The sequence below is a fragment of the Aythya fuligula genome, chromosome 3 (genome assembly GCF_009819795.1).
Source record: "Aythya fuligula isolate bAytFul2 chromosome 3, bAytFul2.pri, whole genome shotgun sequence".
NCBI classification, from domain to species: domain Eukaryota; kingdom Metazoa; phylum Chordata; class Aves; order Anseriformes; family Anatidae; genus Aythya; species Aythya fuligula.
In genome coordinates, this window is record NC_045561.1 from 55,473,271 (window position 1) to 55,491,060 (window position 17,790).

At 40.9% G+C, this 17,790-nt stretch overlaps 1 protein-coding gene across 1 annotated transcript in view; it reads left to right on the forward strand.

The window, feature by feature from the left end:
- Positions 1-17,790, forward strand: part of PLAGL1 (PLAG1 like zinc finger 1) — a 44,715-nt gene that overhangs the window by 2,595 nt on the left and 24,330 nt on the right. The window contains exon 2 of the mRNA XM_032185702.1: positions 15,791-15,833. Coding sequence (XP_032041593.1) covers positions 15,815-15,833 — 19 coding nt within the window. The 5' untranslated portion in view covers positions 15,791-15,814. The remainder of the gene's footprint in view (positions 1-15,790; positions 15,834-17,790) is intronic.

Below are 17,790 nucleotides of genomic sequence, written 5' to 3' on the forward strand. Positions count from 1 at the left end.
GAAACAGGTAGGAAATCTCTTCAGAACACTGCCAAGGATACTGCTATTTTATGAGAACTAGCAGGAAATGACAAGGCTTAGGACAGACAGAAGGTCAGTCTCCTTGAATTCTGCATGGGGAAAATCCTGAAAGTTGATCGTAAAATTTAACTCCACACACGTCCTGAGAATAATCAAATATTTTGCTTTTAGCTCTGTTTTGCTGCCGACGTTTCTCTTTCTTAAATGCGTTCTTCTCTGTTTGTATTTCACTCTGAAAGCATGTTTCGGGTCACAGATGTCTCTACATGAAGATGTAAAACAGACAGACCTTTCCACTTGTCCTTATCTGTGTGTGCCTGATATTTGCTCCTTTCTCTTGATTTTTCTGTCTGTACTATACAGATTGAGCACCCCTTGTAAAATGGCATGAGTTGCAGTGCTAAATCAGGATCAAGGATGGCTTGGTAAACTAATTCTGTCTTGGAGGACAGGGAAGATCTGCTTTTATCTTTCTCCTGCGCCTAGAACACTATTTTAAGGAGAAGCTGTTTCACAAACAACTTGCAACAGGGAAATCTGTACTTCCCAAATGACATTAACTATTTGTAATTCCAAAATGGAATTATGATACAATTATGATACAGATTGCTTTATAAGGCATTGATTTACAATTGTAATGATTTGGAAGGGGAACTTGATCACACTGATGACCACCCAGTGTTTTCTCCCACTCATAATATGAGATTTTCAAGGGACATTCCTGGACTCGCTGACACTGTGTGTTACCTTGCCTAAACCTGTTAAAAACTGCAAGGGGAATAAAATGCAGAACTACAGAACATGCATTTCTAGTCCTTGTGGTGAGTTGTAAAAGTGTTTAAATTATTTTAAACAACCCAGCTCAGTCATGCTGAGTTGGTAATTCAACATCTGACTTATTTTTTGGTTTTCATCTTTTTTTTTTTTGCTACGGAGAGGCTCAATTTCAACTATAGAAAAAAGGTCTGGGGATTTGAGTTGATAACAAATCTTTGAAGATATTAAGCAAATATAAATGAAAACTCTAGTTCTTGTCTGTGTCAAGAGCCTTGATGAGTAGCTGTGAAGCGTGGGATCTGTGTGCATTTCATCTTGCTCATCTCAACTTTGGTGCTGCTATTAGAGTCTAAAAGAAAGTGTAGGGAGCATCTCAGGCATATCACTGTGGTCTGCTGCTAGGAACAGCACCTGGTCCTGACTCTCCAATGATTAAGTGCTGGAGAAGATGACCTCCCAGCTCTGCCTGACCTACAGACCTACAGGGTCAGAGAGTAAGTGCTGACATTCATCTCAGCCCAACCGCTGGGACTCCATCCTCCATGTAATGTGGGTGAATTCCCCATCCCGGTCATTTTCTCCTCCTCCTGTAATTTGAGGGAGCTAGGAATGGGTCTGCCCTAGCAAGATGTTTCTTCATTGCCTGTTTTATGTGTATATCCTGGGGAGGAACAGGGAATTTGTCTCTTTTGTATGTTGAGATATGATGGGAGAATGTCCTTCTCTTGCAATACATCCGTCTTGTCTGGCTTGGTGGTATTCTTTTTGCCTTAGGTGGGGCACTGGGCTCCTGTTGGGAAACTTGTGCACATGAGTAAGGTAGCTTAGCTGGTGGCTAAGCTGGTCCAGACCCCTGTGTTGCACATAGAGCAATTCCATTATGTTGCACATAGGCAAGGAAATATCCCTGTAGTCCACTTGATGCCTAGACCAGACAAAGGCAATACACAGCATTTCCTCCGAGTGTTGTGACATAGCCTTGTTCCTCTGCTCAGTCTCTTGATTCCAAGTCCCTGTTACTATGAACGGTGCTGAGGGACTGTTGAGGTATAAGCAAGGGTAACTTCTGCAAGAGTATCATTGATGTATTTCAGAGACAACTGCAGCAGCATAAGTCCCACGTGCTTTTTTGGTCATCAACTGTCATGGATATTTTCTTCATATAGTCTAGCTGGAATGTTATTTCACTGCAGCCTTAGATGAACAGCATTTGTCTGTCCTGTCCTGTCCTGTCCTGTCCTGTCCTGTCCTATCCTATCCTATCTTACACAAGTAGGTAACATTAGAACCAATACAGCTCTTTTAAAGATTAAAATGAAGAAAGTGCAGCAAGGCTGAGCAATAAGCAAGAGATTTATGAAGCATTACAATTCTGTTTTGCCGGTACCTTGAGGGATTGACACCCAAAGACATCAAGTATCTAAGTGCTATATTACCCTGCAATAATAAACAACTGAGGCACCAGTGAAGTCCACGTTAAAAACATTCTTGAGCTAGTTCAAATTTTGCCTTGTCCCCGTAGAGGTGGCTGTTCCTTCTGTGCCAGGTAGAATCACCTCCAGAGCCATCTCTGTTTGTGGTGTGCTGAGTCTGGGGGCAGAAAGTCAAGGTGGATGTGAAAGGAGGGGAAAGTGTGATGACAAACAAAGGTTTGGAAAGCGACAGTAGGCATGAAGCAAAGGAAAGTTAATGAAATATAAGGAAGTATTAGCTGAAAGGAAGCAGTTACTAAAACATAACTGAAGTTGGACTGAAGAATCAAAAGTGAAACTCTTAGATGGAAGAGCAGAACAAAAACAGATCTGCTTTTTTTCAATGTAAGAAGTTACACTTGAATTCAGTTTTCAGTTAGTCTGAGCAACCAGCTCAGCTTTCTGTCCGGAGAGGTCTCTGGCAGCCTTTTTTAATGTTCTAGAAAGTGACAAGCTCTACACATGCAGCCCAGGATGCTTTCTGGCCTTTGATTTTTTTCTTCCTTGTTAGTGGGAGTCATGGCTCACCTGCATCGTTGAGTAAATAGAATGCATTAAACCCTTCCCAATACTACTAATGTTTTAAAGCAGTCAAGTCAAGGAGCTAAGATCCATCATAACTCTTTTCTGCTTCAGCTCCTCTTAGGTATATCGTTGATCACTGATACTAATTAAATAGGTGACTCAATACCTCTCACAATGAAAGAGAGGCAGGTGATTTGCCTTTTGAAACACTACCTTTTTGTGTGCTCAGTGCTCATCCAAGAAAAGCCTTGGGTTTCTGGCCAGAATGAATCCAAATGGAGTAGAATAAAAGCACTCCTCCTCCTCCTCGTTCTTTCAGAACCCTTTCCGTGGAGGAGAAGTTTCACAACTAGTACACGATGTATCCAGGGTGAATGCATCACTTGCTTCTTGTAGACCTGGCAGCCAAAATGGTCCTTCCTTGTTCTGATGGTGCCAAGCACTGAAAAGGGATTGCTGTTCTCTCACAGCCCTCAGGGTAGGTGCTGATGACATTAAGAAAAACAGTGCCAGGTGAGGATTTCCATACTTGGTGGGGGTGGTTGTATCCCCAATGAAGGAGGGTGAAACTAAGAATTTCAGCAAAACATCACACAGCCAATAGCACTGCTTCATCACCGTCAGTGAAACCAATATGTTTCTGTAAAATGTTTTAGTTTCAGTATCTGAGCACGTTCAGACAAAAATAAGCTTTACTGGAAATATTCTGACTGGTACATGACTCATTTGTTTTTACAAACCTAACGCTGCTTTCCTCACAAAACAAGTAAATAAGCAGGCAGAGCTAGCTCAAGTTTACTCTAAAATCTGAAAATCTTGAAAGTTGGTGCCTCTAAAAAGTACTCTCTGCTTTCCCTTCTGTCAGCTCAACAGGGGTAGGAGGAGGGATGATGGTGAAAAGTTTTTTACTGCTATAATTTCATTCACAATGTCCTGTTTTGGAGACTTGTTGCGTTGGATTTTAACTTATGCTCAGAACAAAAGCTTGCAGAGGAATTTTCAGTATTTTGGAGGTTGCAGATGGATCTTAATGATATTCTTATCACTGTTCATGCCCAGCAAGGCTTCTGGGCCTTATTACTTCTCGCACAACAGCTGCCAGTGACGAGAATAATTTTCACGCTTGGAAATCATCTTTACTTGACCTGTGTGCATTTCCATGCTGTTCTTCTCTAAAATATTCTGAGCATGAGTGATAGAGAGAATCATCTCCCTTTTTAATTCATGAGCTTGCTCTACAGATTTTTCACTGCATCTGCTAAGATACGCGGAGCTTTTTGATTAAGAAAAATGTTGTATAGTTTTAATGCATTTATTGACTAAAATGAAGAGAGGCTGCCCTGGTCAAACATGGACAAAGAAGAAAAGAAGGATAAATAGGAGAGTAAAATGATTTCTCCCCCTTTATCTTATTCTATGAGAAATTAGAAGACTGTAACTGATTTTTCTCCTAAAGTTGAGCTTAAAGCTTTGGTGATTTGTCAGCACTAAAGCCTGAATCTCAGAACAGTGTAGTCTTTACATGCCTCAGCACCAATACGGGCAACTATTTACAGGCCTCTGTGAAAAACAAATTTTAGGTTCTGGACCCCTGACAAAGATGAAATCCTGAGTTACAGAGTGCATGCAAGTATGTAAGAAGTCATCAAAGTGACTTAGTTAAGAAGGGGTTTGGGGTCTTAGTTTTTATTAAAAGAAATCTGTCAAACTTTTACTAAGTTTTCCATAACATCTTTTATTACCATTTAAAATAGATTAAAATTGTAAGGAATTTTAGAATAAGACATTACAAAAATGACTATCGACTCCCTAAGCTAATTTAAAACAGTATAAAAATTAAGTCATTTTAAATATTTTGTACGCACATCAGTTGAACAGTTCACAAGATATTTGAAGACAATGCAGCATGTATTTTTTTAATTTATTTTTTTAATCTGTAAAAATATTAGGAGGGTATTTTTTTTTCTTATGAAATTCATTAATTCTTTGGGCTATATAAGTTTCTAAATTTTCTTTATTATCTGTAATTTGCACTGATTATTTTATTAATCAACTAATTTAATTTTTAAAGTTATAACCATGACTTTTTCTAAATTCCAGTCTGTTAGCAAAAGATGTTGTGGACCTATTTGGGTGCTACTCTTGCTGTTACAAGTCTAATAACATATTTTGGTTTCAGACTCTTAAATTGTAACAAATAGTCATTTTTCAATCTTTTAATTCAACAAGGGTGATCTTCAAAACTTGAATCTGTGGAGCTTGCAGGGCAACATCCAGCATTATCTTTGTGAAAAATGTGAACTCTGCCTTCAGCTTGTGCCTGCAGAGCACTGACATCGTAAAGATTCTCCACATGAGAATCTGGTTTGCTTATCGTCAGTGAACAAATACCAGAAATCCTGTGGTGTAGGGTTTTTTGTTTGTTTGTTTGTTTTTTGGTTTTGTTTGTTTGTTTTTTAAAACATTTTAGTGGAGTTGAAGACTGGTACAACAAGAATAGTACACTTAAAACCATCTAAGTATTGGATAGTGGACACTCTTAGATAGCCATAAGTTCTTCCACCTGCAGACCTTTCATCCGATATGAACACCTCACAGAATATGTTCACAGAGATTTTATAAATTGCTAAAATGACCTTTTGGTAACTTGGGGTGCAGATGTCAAATGTCTGAGTGGATTTGGGTTTTCATTAACTCACTGAACCATGCTGAATGAATGTTTCAGATGTCAAAGTTGAAGAGGTCATGCAACTGAGTGAAGAAATAAGGACAAATGACCTCTTGGTGAACTTTCAATGAAAGGCTGGAGATCACAGGATTTATTTTTTCTAGATTATCATTACAAGCTTTTCTGCATCAGGGCAACTTTTAACCAAAGAAATGATGTATTCCTGTACTTAGCATTCCTCCACAGTGCACCAAATTTCATGTAACTAATTTAGTATTGATATAGGAGTTAATGGTCACTTATTTTTAAGTGTTTTCTTCATTCTGTGGAGCCAGTGGCTGAGAACTCATCCTTTACCAGCCTCTACAAGACTATTCAGCGTTGGCCTTGTTATTCTGATTTCCTAATTCCTCTTGCATACTCCAGCACTGAAAAAAGAAGCTTGCTTAGGCAAGAGCCGGCCTCCTTTCATTTAAGTTTCAGTTTTGCCAGAGAAGACATGAGGACTACATTGCAGGATGAAATTACAAGGCTAAATTTTTAAACAAGCATTTAATGCCACTTTTCTTTTTTTGGCTTCTTATTTGAGTAACGTGTAAAGAGTGGCACAGGACCCAAGGGGGTTTGTGTACCATACAGTTACTAAGAAGGCTTCCAATCCAGACCTCTGAAAGGAAGAGGTCTAATTATAACTCTGTGCTACAAGCTGTCAGTCTGGGAAAACAAGAGGCTCAACAGATCAGTAGCTGACAGTGGGGACCAGCTTTTTCTCTTTCCTATACCTCTGATAGAGGTTATTATGCTAGATAGGAATGGTGATTCATTGTAGTGATTTTGTGCCCATATCTACATTTATTTAGCAGTAATCTGTGAGCAGCAACTTGCTGATTTTCAGGATCATCATCTGGTTTCTGAATGAAATGAAAAATGAAAGAAACAGATAAAGAACATTTGGGAACCTGTGCAGCTTTCATTAGTGAAGTTCATATGCAATATTTGGAGGATTTGTTTTTTTTTAGCATTTAGGGTTGTGCAGTGCAGGCATTGCAAGCATACTATGAAAATAGAACCCCTAAAATGAACATACTCTTTATGAGGAAAAAATAAAAGAAAGAAATCACTCCTTGAGTATTAAGCCCTGATGATTTATTGTACTCCAGCTTTGTAAACTAGGTTTAATAATTGCACTTTGCATCTGTATTGTAGGATGCAATAGATGGCATTTTACATGAAGTATCTCACTCTTGCCATTCCACGCCTGCAGATTGGAGTGAAAGGAAGGAAGGTTTTTTTGCTGCAGAGGTTGCCGCTGGCAAATCCAGCAGCTGCTGCTAAAATCTTAGGTTTTGCAGGTTGCAACAAATAGTGTGAGGATATGACAGAGAGCTTTCAAGCAATTTTTATTTATTTATTTTAAGTTTGAGTCCCTAGATTGAAAACAGGGAATATAGCATTTGTAGTAGACGAGATGCTGTTAAGAAACAGTGGGGAATATTTGGGAACAGCATTAATTGTGGTTCGATACATAAGTTACATATAGGGATGTCCAGCTTTTACAAAGCAGCTAGAGACAAAACCTCCAGACCTGTAAGACTCGCTATTAAGACCGCATGCTGCATCTAAAATACCTGTATAAATACCAATATTCTGTACCTGAAGTCCTTTTTCAAATAAAAAGTTCCTTAGTTTTAGTAATTTCTGAATGAAATGAGTTTCACAGGATTGAAAATTAAAGCTGTTTTAAGAGTAAGAGCAAGATTCTGAAAGTGATATTTGACCAAATAATTTGTATATGAGTATTTACATAATTTAGTAGCGATGCTACATTGAAATACAGTGGTATAGGACACATCTGGATGATGTAGGTATGTGCAAAGTTTATGAATATCTGAAGCTGGGAGATTTTAAATTACCATAATCTAAGCAAGATGTGTAAGGTAAAATATTGGCTTGCAGATGATAAATCTATTTTAAAGCTTTCCTGAAATTTACTTCTGTTGCTGAAGTACTTACCAAATCCATTTACCTCCTTTCTGGTCACAGGTGTGATTATGGCTGTAAGTGGAAACGTGTGGGCCCGCTGACTCGTTGGCCTGCTGTAGGTTTCATTCATCATTTTTGGAAAGCTGGCAGCTTCTAATATGTTTTACTTGTAGTGAGCTTATGAAAGGAGATAGTGTTAAAGCCAAGACTTTCGTAAAACCTTTTTTAAGCTCCAGGAGGCTTGTTGACTTTTTGTGGCAGGCTGCATAAAGAGAATGCAGACAAGGAAGGGAAAATCTCTCTATCAATCTGCCCAACTGTCAGTGGCTTCCCTGGCCAAAAGTGGGTGCCTGTTCCTAAAGGGAAGATTGGAATTTGAGTCTAAAATGATGAGAATAGCTTAGCCAGTGTGTTGAGAAAGAATGTCTCACAGGAAAAGTGCTTTTTCACATGACTTCATACAAGTGGGTTTTGTGTTTGTTTTGTGCCAGCTCAGTCCTGAGTTTCAGCTAGTAGACCAGAATCCTCTCCACAGACTCATTGAAATGGAAATGTTTCTGCCCTCTGCTGTGGAATGCAAATTATTTTAGGAATGTTCCTGGGTCTTGAGGCTTTTTAAAACTCACACTTTTAAGATTATTTTTTTTTTAGCTCTTTTTTTAACTGATTCTCAGAACAAAACAAGCATCCAGAAAGATGATTGGTGCCTAGGACTTGACCCAGCAAAACACAGAAGTGTAGGTTTGTCTTCACATGTACAAATAGTTCCCTGTAAGCCAGTGGTGGTAAGACATGGGAAATGCAGAAATGCTTTGCTGGATCACAGTCAAAGTGCTGAGTGCTTTGCAAAGCCAAACAACACAGCAGCCCTCAGAATGGAAGACTGGTCTGAGATACTATTTTGTGTCATTCCCTAGGATTTGGGCTACCTTTTTTACTATCTTTTTTAAAAAATACTATTTCATAGCGTTTCCTTGCACTGGAGATAGGCAAAGACCTATACTTGTTGCACTGTCTGCCATAGGTCTTTTGCTGACCAGAGTAGACCAACATCAAGTGGTACGATGTTAGGAAAATGATAATGAGAGACACTGGCGTACTTCAGAACAGAGAAACTTCCTAAGGAACAAGACGTGGGAATTTTTGGTCTTTGTGTTTCTAGGGTTAAGACACAGAATATAAAGTGATTTGCTTTAAATGAATATTGTGAGATATATTTTTTTAAAAGTTAAGGTAGACTTGAATAGGTTAGGTTTACATATGGACCATATTTGATAGTGCTACATGTCGAGATGATCATAAGCAGGTTAGAGTATTGATTGGTTGGTGCAAGGAATGGGAAGACAGGACTTTTTTTAGGTATTCTGTCCAAGTTTAACACTTAGTGTAAGTTGTTCGAAATAAGAACCAACTGATCCAAAAATTGTTGAAGTCAATTAGATGTCTCTTTGCCTGATCTCTTGAAATCACTGGAAATTGACATTGCATTAGGTAGCTTGCATAGGGAGGCATTTAATCCTTAGAGATGCTATAAAGTATCCTTCAGCAGCAGGCCTAGTTTATATATTTGTACCTGTGTGTGTGCACGCATGCTTTAAAAGGATATTAAGAAGCTAAACAAAGTATTCTCAGTAAACGCATTAGAGAAACTGTATCCTTGAGCGCATTACTTATTCTTCACCATCTCCCTTAGGATTTTGCTCCTTATTCTTTTACCTCTGCTTAGTCCTTTGAAAAGGAGAAATGTTCCATATGTAACTCCTGACTTTACTTTTTACATTCACACATAAAACTTCCATATGAAGAACTGCAATGTCCATGAGCCAGATTTCTAGAGACGGGACACAAGTGTTGATATGTTGCTATATCCAAGTTATTTTCTTAATCAGGAAAAGATGCAGAATCCCATATAATAAAGAAAAATATTATAATGGTAGAAGAGTTGTACTGTTTTCTAATTATAAAAATAATTCCATGATGTGAAAAAATTACATAAGTTTATGAAAGGGACTCCATATGTGGTAGATATGAAAAGACACAAAATTTTACTGTGGGATGTGTTTGGTGAGTTGTAATCATCATGTGCCAAATCCTGATTTTGGGTGCACGTGTGGGACTAATACTAACTTCAGAAAGTCTGTGTAGGTTTCTCTGAATGGAGATTTTGGTCCTTTGTATTGTTTCCTCCCCTGTTAATACTTAAATCATTTCTGTATCACTGAGATTTTCCTTCCTGTTCATGAATTCAAGAGAATAACTATGTCAGCAGAAATGCCCAGCACGAGAGCTAGCGACAGCCAAAAAAGAACAAGTGGGCAGCACTAATGGGATTCTAATGCAGTGCAGTAGATGCGTTGTCACCAAAAGGTGTGCTTTCTTCTAATGGATACAACTCGAGGCATAAGGTATGCTGACAGTGAAGCCCTGGCAAACAGTTTCTGTCAGGGGGAAGAAAGAGTCCTTCCTGATTTAATCTTGGTGTAAGTAGGTTAAGTGTGGTTTTCCTGTCACGTCTTTGCTCGTGTATTTTAAAGACATCTGCAACCGCGTTACTTAGCTTGAAAGAAAATGCTTTTACTTGCATTTTACCTCTGCTCAGTTAAAATGTCATGAACAGTACTTGGACAGTTACAAGCCATCTATTTTTACGTGGGGCTGCTGTGAATCTATAAACAGGTTGTACAGCACAATTTTCGGAGTATCTGAAATATAGCAGTATCCCCTTCACATCTCTATGAAAAGGGTGGAGAGATGGCTTCACAGCATCAGGAAAAGTCTTCCAGGGACTGATGAACTAATGCATCTCTCTGACATGCAGCACAGCACTGAGGTGCATTTTTGAGCCATGTAATGTCAAATCATTAGGCAGTGCCTGCACTGGTAATTAGCATTGGTTTTTGAGGCAAACTATTGTGCCGAGAGCAATGTAAGGAGCTCTGTACTAACCTTTGAGGGCTCAGGGAGTGGGAGATGGGGGGGGGTATATTCTGTAGTAGGTGCTGACTAGTTCAGACCAGCCAGACTTCTGAGCACAGTGGATTCATAATTCAGAAAGTATCATACGGGTCTTTGTCTCCTCATGACATGAGTTTCTTCTGCAGACAGCATGTTCTCCTGCCATCTGCAGATGGCATCACGGTGCAGACATACGAGTAGCACCCACAGCATAAGCATGTTAAGATGAAAGCTTTTCCTGTTGCTGATACTTAGCTCTGTCCATGTCTGTGCCTGCTTTTCCTCCGACTTTCTGGACCACGATGCCAGGGAAGGCAGGTGTACATTTTCTGAGAGAGTCAGGTCCTAGGTAGAGCCCTAACACATGAGCCCATGTGACAGTGCTGTGGCATTGCATGCAGGACAGCTGTCTCGAACATTGAGCTCTAGGCTTATGCTGCAGATGTTGCAAAGGCTCCTCTCAGTCAGAGCAGTTTCCTGGCCTGCCTTGCAGTGGAGTTTGTCATCTCTAGCGAAGGCTTTCATTGAGAATTGCATTCAGAAACCTTAACCAGGTGCCACCATCGTATTTTCCAGGCACAGAAGGACTAGAAAGGGGAACTTCTGTTCCCCCTTTTGCTGAGCTGAGCTGTCAATGCTCAACCACTGGTATGCAAGGTAGTTTTCTGTTGAGGGATTTTTTGAAACAGCAAAAATCCCATGACTTGCTGTAGCTGAGCAAACCAAGCTACCAGGGCAACTATGAGAAGTTCCCATGACTGTTCCCACACCGCCCAATTGAGGAATTCAGAAAAATATTGTTACCAGTAGCTGGCTTCAAGGACAAGGTCTATATGACTGCTAATCACAAGGGGGTTGTTTTCTTGCAGGTGGGGTTGTTTTCTTGTAGTTGTTTGTCTGCGTGCTTTTGACCAAAAATCTTGTGTGAAACACTGTCTGCCCCTGTTAAGTTCATTATAAAAGTTAGGCTATTCGGGCAATAAAATGGAGCATGATCTGACTCTACTGGTGTCTGTCGTGCTTTCGGCCGTGCTTCCTGCAACAGTTTTCAAGGCCACTATAGGCAGCCCTCACATGTCTTATCTGTGAACAGTGCCAGAGGTCCTGTGGGGGCTGGTTTCCCTTGCTGTCCATTTTCTTGTGGATCTCACCTTCCTTCTGGTGCAGCAGGGGCCCTGATCCCCACGCAGGGCCTCATGGACCATACCTGGGAACTGGCTGGCTGATTTAATTTCTCCTGCATCCTCTGTACCAGAACAAACAGGGGAACGGGTGCTCCTTCCCAGTGGGGAAACTGCCACAGTGTACACCCACCCCAAATCACACATGCTTGCAGAGTACCCACTGCAGTGACTTGCAAAATACGCTATGCAAATTCTGTAAATTTTTGGCAATAGTAGAAAACCTAAGAAAAACAAAACCTGAAATCCTGCCTGGCTCATATACCAATGTACCAATATACAACATGTCCTTCTCCTCAGTAGGCAGAACCAAATGCACCTTCCATTCCTCTTACCAGTGCATAACCCATGTTTACCACCACAAGGCATTGAACTTTTCCTCATCCAATATGCCTGTAGTCTGTGCTTTGCTCTCTGTAAACATTGCTAACCATCTATCATACCATCAAGTCCTACTCATCTTAAATTCATAAGCCGATTTCCTGATACATGAAAGCCCTCAAGAACCTCAGAATGTTTTGCCTCAAATTAATTCTCGTGGCTGCAGTTTCCAGGTATGGGAAACATTCCCCTCTCTGTTCCTCCTCCTCTTCTGCCCATCCACTGATGAAAAAAGACAGTATTTAAGGGCAACCACAGTCAACTTCTGGTTGTGTGGGCATCATAGCAAGTTTGGCTGATATACCTGCAGCACTCATGTACAGGCCAATGTGGTGTACAAGGAGTAAAACCACAGAAGACTGGCCAACAGGAATGTCAAACTGAGGCCAAGGTGGCCAGAGGCCAACCACCCAAGTTTAGATTCACGAGTAGCCAACGTGGCCAGAAACCACCAGGCACTGTGCCTAGCTGGCACAGCAGAAGTGACTGCCGTGGTTGTGCATGTGCCATTCTGCATGTGCTGCAGCCCCCTGGGACAAGGGGCAATACAGCGGGCAAGAGGTGCCCTCATGCACCAGAGGACTGGCCTTGAAGCAGAAGCAGGATTTTGGTGGCTGTTCTCTGTGGCTGGGACAGGAGCTTCTGGGTCTGTGTTGAGAGTAACTGCAGGGAAGGGCTGGCACAGCTTATGAAGGAGCTTTTAGTTCTGGTTACACTCCCTTGCCTCTGCAAATACACCTTGCTGTGCTTATCTTCACACCAGCAGAGATAACATGACCGGCTGCTGGAAGAGGAGCAGGTGCACCCACTGCTCTACTGCCCTGCAAGTGGCTTGGGTTGCTGGGACTGGGATGCCCTCAGGAGGTGTTTGCTCTTGGTTTGCACTCTCTATGCCCTCCCCAAGTGCGGGACTTGGGCACTGTGGGGTTGCTGCTGTTAATGCTTGCTCACCAGAGCACCGTACACAGGAGAATAGAGGAAGTTGCTCAGACTTTTGGAGCCTATGTAGAAACACACTTTGGTGATTTATGGTTATCTTCTTCATAGTGCCCTCATTGCCTGGGTTGAATCTTCCGCAGCAGTCTTGTACCTTTGGCCACATCCTATAAGTGTCACTAGAGTGACAAAGTCACTAGAGTATGGCTGGGTGGCAAGCATGTGAGGGGCAGGGAGAGGATGGATCGAGGCTGGACTTTTTCCTGGCAAGAGACTGTTGGCAGACCAGATGTGGGAGGATGAAGGTAAACTGCTGACTTACACTGTATGGAAGGGGATAGCTTCTTGTTTTGTGATGGTTTGCCAGGCAATTGCCCTGCAAAAGGAATGCCAGCAAAATTAAATCATTTTGCCTCATAATTCAGTGGGGGACTGAAATCTTTATTAGTTGATGGCACTGCTTTGATAGTGATAATGTAGTCTGCTGTGTTTGGGGATGAGAAAGGTTGGCATGTGTATGGTCACATGTGGGTGCCATTAAAGGCCACTGTTCCTTCTGCAAGACCTAAATTGATGGAAATTAATACCGCAGACAAGGGCCTCACTCAGAGTGGAGTCCAACTGCAGAGTAGTTTTGTTTTGTTTTGTTTTGTTTTTCAGAATTAAAGTATTTTCTGGTTGGTGGAAATCGGGAATAGAAACCCTGCTCACAGCATTACTGTTTTCATCTGGGAAGGAGGACTTGTTCACGTCCTTTGAGCATCTAGGCCCCTTTACTGCTTCTCTCTCATGTCTGCACACAGTCCTAGTCTGAGACGAAAGCAAGTCTGTACCAAGCTCTGTATTCACTGGAGACAGCTGTTTTGGCAGAAGACAGAGGTTACAGAAGAGAAGTTGATGTGCAGGCACTTCTGTTTCATGCCCTGTCCTCAGTCTGCTTGATCTCAGAAATGCTGCACTAGCAGCCTGGCTGTTCTCAACCTGGCATCATGTAAAATGAGAAACAGCAATACTGTAGGACTTGATTCATTTGCTTAAACATAAGCGTCCAGTGAGTGCTGTCTGAGCTGCCCTAGGCAATCCTGCCTGGCTTCGAGCTCCTGGCCCAGAAGGGACTCATTTTCCTGCGTAACCAGTATGATATCTATCAGCCTCGTGTGGATGCTTCAGGTATCCTAGCACATCTCAAAGGGCACTGGATGCTTGTGTGCGAGCAACTGAAGCATCTTTCCTTGTAGTGTCTTCCCTGCTGAAGGTCTCTGATGATCTGCTCCCCATCAGTTTTATCCCCTTGATGTTAGGGAATGTATGCTGCCCAAAGGTGGGAGGAATCTTTTTGGTTTTGTGTTGAAAAATCTGAATTTTCAAGAATAAAGACTGCAATATACCCATCAACTACCCTTCACACCCACCCCTTTAAAATGCAAAATATGTACTTGTCATCTATTTGGTGAAGGCAGCATAGGCTTGAAAGACATGTTTAAGCATGTGGGAAGCGAAGACTAGGCAGCTGTTCATATTTCAAAGTCAGAACTCTTCCAAATTCTAGTGTAGAGCATCTATAAAATGTATTTTCTTTACGTATCACCCTTTATGCTACGATTGACAATTTAAATCCATGGTGGGTTATGTTGTGGTGAGAGACGTGGTAAAACAGCAAGTCTGATTTACTAGCTTTGTGTGTCATGGTTTGGGGTTGGGTCTGTGAACACTCACAGATGAGAATATGTATGTTCACCTGTTGCTAATTTGATAATGTCATCATCCAGCAGATAGCTGGATCACAGCTTCTTTCTTGGCGTATTCTCATCAGCAGACCTCTGACTCCTCTCTACTTCATCATCATGCTCTGTCTTCTTCCTATCTCACCACTTCTGTACTCCCCTGGCGTCCATTTCCTCCTCACTTCCTCATTCTTCCTTGCTGTCCATTTTTCCTGCCATCTCTATTGACTTCTTCCAGGTGCCTCTTCCCTCAGTTCTCCCAACTAGTTTCAATTCATTTGGAAGTATCTGACTAAAAATCGTGGTAGTTTTGGCCAATTCCAGTCAGCAACAAAATACCCTTGTCTTCACCAGGGCCAAGTTTTCACCCTAAATCATGTGCACACACCTTAAGTCCCTGCCTGAAATTTTCAACACTTGTGCAGGGCAAGGCAAAAAGGTATATGTTGATGAAATTTTTACTGTTACTTGTGAAAGTACTATTATTATTACTTATTATTACTTGCTTTATTATTTCTGTTGCTCCAAGCAGTCTCATCCATGCATTGAGATCCCACAGTGTTTGAGACTGCAGACAGCTACAGAAAAGCACTCTGCTCTTACGGTAAACTCTGCCTATAGTAAAAATTCAGGCAAAAAAAAACAGTGGATGAATGAGAAGGGAACCCAATGAACAGAGTTCAGCAGGAAGCTGGAAGTCTACAGAAGTCTTTCAAGAGTGCAAACAAAATGCCTTATCCTATGTGTAGTTAATGCTTTCTTTGACTTTGCTGCTGTGAGGACTCTTAAGATGAATACCAGAAATAGCAGGCTTAAACATAAGATGGCATGCAGTGGGGTAAAATATGCAGCAACTGAAAATTCTGTTTTTATAATAAATATCAATGAGGAAGTGGGATGTAGTGAATTGTGCTGACTTAATTACTTTGCATTACTTTAATGTCGTCAATTCACATTGTGAAATGGACTCATTTGTTCTCGAGTTAATAGATGGATTTACCCTTTTCCTCCTCTAATTTTAATTATTCCTTGCTAGATTTCCCTGGATATGTTCTCCACATTTCCTAAAGAACCAAAAAACTATGGATATGATAACTAGCATGAGATTTGAATATGAATGGCACTAGTTCATAAAACTGATCTTTCTTTTTCATTTATTTTACATAGGTTTCCTTTGCCTGATCTGTAAACATGTCCACAGACCTGCTATGTAAGTACATTTCTCTCATCCCGCAGTAATTTTTTTGTACCATATGTTTATATCAAATTCCCAGATGTGCTCATGGTTGATGTCTTTTATCTTAAGTATGAAGTCTGCTTTTACATATGCGTTTGTTCTGAGACATCTGTGGAACAGTATTGCCATCATAATCAATGGGATTATTCTTGGAGTAAGGCATGACTTAATGTGAGTAAAATTGTAAAAATCTGTCCCCTGTATAAGAACAGACTGATTCATTGAGGCTTTAAAAATCACAATTCTATTTTAAATGTTTTATCTATCATTGGCACAAATGCCATCTGGGATTACTACCAAGTGATATGCTTGGGAAGTTTTAATCACTTTGTGAATTTAACTCTTGTGTTTCCAGGGCATCATTTTCCATGTCACATCCAAATCTCACTCACATCACTGTTACCCATTTTTCTTCTTCAACAGTAAATAATATGCAGGCATCATAACTACTGCAAAAAAGCTATTTCTCGGGTCTCCTTGATACTTGCACTCTCACTACAGCTTATCTGCAGCATTAAACGTGTTTTCTATGCTTATTGCTCTATCTAAATACGTTCTTTTGGAGTCTCTCCAGTGCTCAGCTGCCATTTTTTAAACATTGCCTCCAAGTGTTGCCCAACTGCATGCTGTACAGTATAAGAGAAGGGGGATTTTGGGAAACCATTTTATCAGTCTTCAATCCTTCCTAAGAAGGAACAAGGAAAATTATATATTTTTTGGTCAATAACTTCAATCAATTGTAATCAATTAATAAATATAGAAGCATCAGCAGCTGACTGGCAGATAGCACCTGTTTGTGGAGGCAATATATATAGTTCAAGATCAAGTTATTTGAGAAAGTGAATTTTTCAACCTTTGTTTGCCAGCTGGCAATTCTGGATTGTACTTAGGTTCTGTTAGATACAGAGAGCTCTAAAAAAGATGGATAAGGAAAGTAACATGCCTGACTGTATTATATACAACAGGCAAACAGCAGGAGTGTAATGTTAAAGACAGGAGAGAGGGTAGGGTAGGGTAGGGTAGGGTAGGGTAGGGTAGGGTAGGGTAGGGTAGGGTAGGGGGACTTGTGCAGTAGTCCTGGTCAGATTTGCTTAAGACTCTTCAACTCTGCTTGGTCGTATAAGCTAGTTCATCCATTTCAGCTAACTTACGCTCTAGCAATTTCTTTTTTTTCCTCTTCAGCTCAGTGTCAGCACCACTCTCCTGCTTTCCTTAATGATCAGTGGTTTGAGATCACTGGAGAAGTGAAAGCCTGGGGGAGCTGATCTTGTCCACAGTATAAAAACATTGGTTATGGAGAAGAAGGTGGAAGCACTCTCTCCACGAGAATGCACCGTGGTGGTACAAGAGGCAGCAGCCACGAGTTGCTTCAGGGAATATATATATTGCCTCTGGATATAAGAAAAAAATTCTTAGCCATGGGGTCAATTAAACATTAGAATAGCCCAGGGAAATAGTTGAATTTCCCATGCTGGAAATATTCATGATGTGGCTTGACCAGGCCCTGGGTTGTTCTAATCTAAGTCCCTTGCTTTCCGTAGGAGCGAGGGCCAGTTGACACTCGGTCATGCTATTAGGACAGACACTTGTGTCACTCAAAGGTGTGTGAATAGCAGTGCTCAGGGGACTTTCCAGGTTCCAGCTGGTGGAAAAACATACACATGTGGGGTTTGTGGCAGCCAGGTAGTGCCTTGGAAAAATGTCAATACAGAGAAGAATGCTAAAGAGAAACATAGGACATATGTACAGATGTGAATTGACTCTAGATTTTTATGCCTGCTTTTTTTTACATAGATAGCACAGAGTCAGGTCATGAGCTTAGTAATTATGGTAAGATGCAACACCAAGGTGTATTTTGGGGATAATGTCTTCCAGGCTCTGCTCCACGTAAGGAATTTGGATGTAACCAACCTGTTTGTGGCAGAAAGAG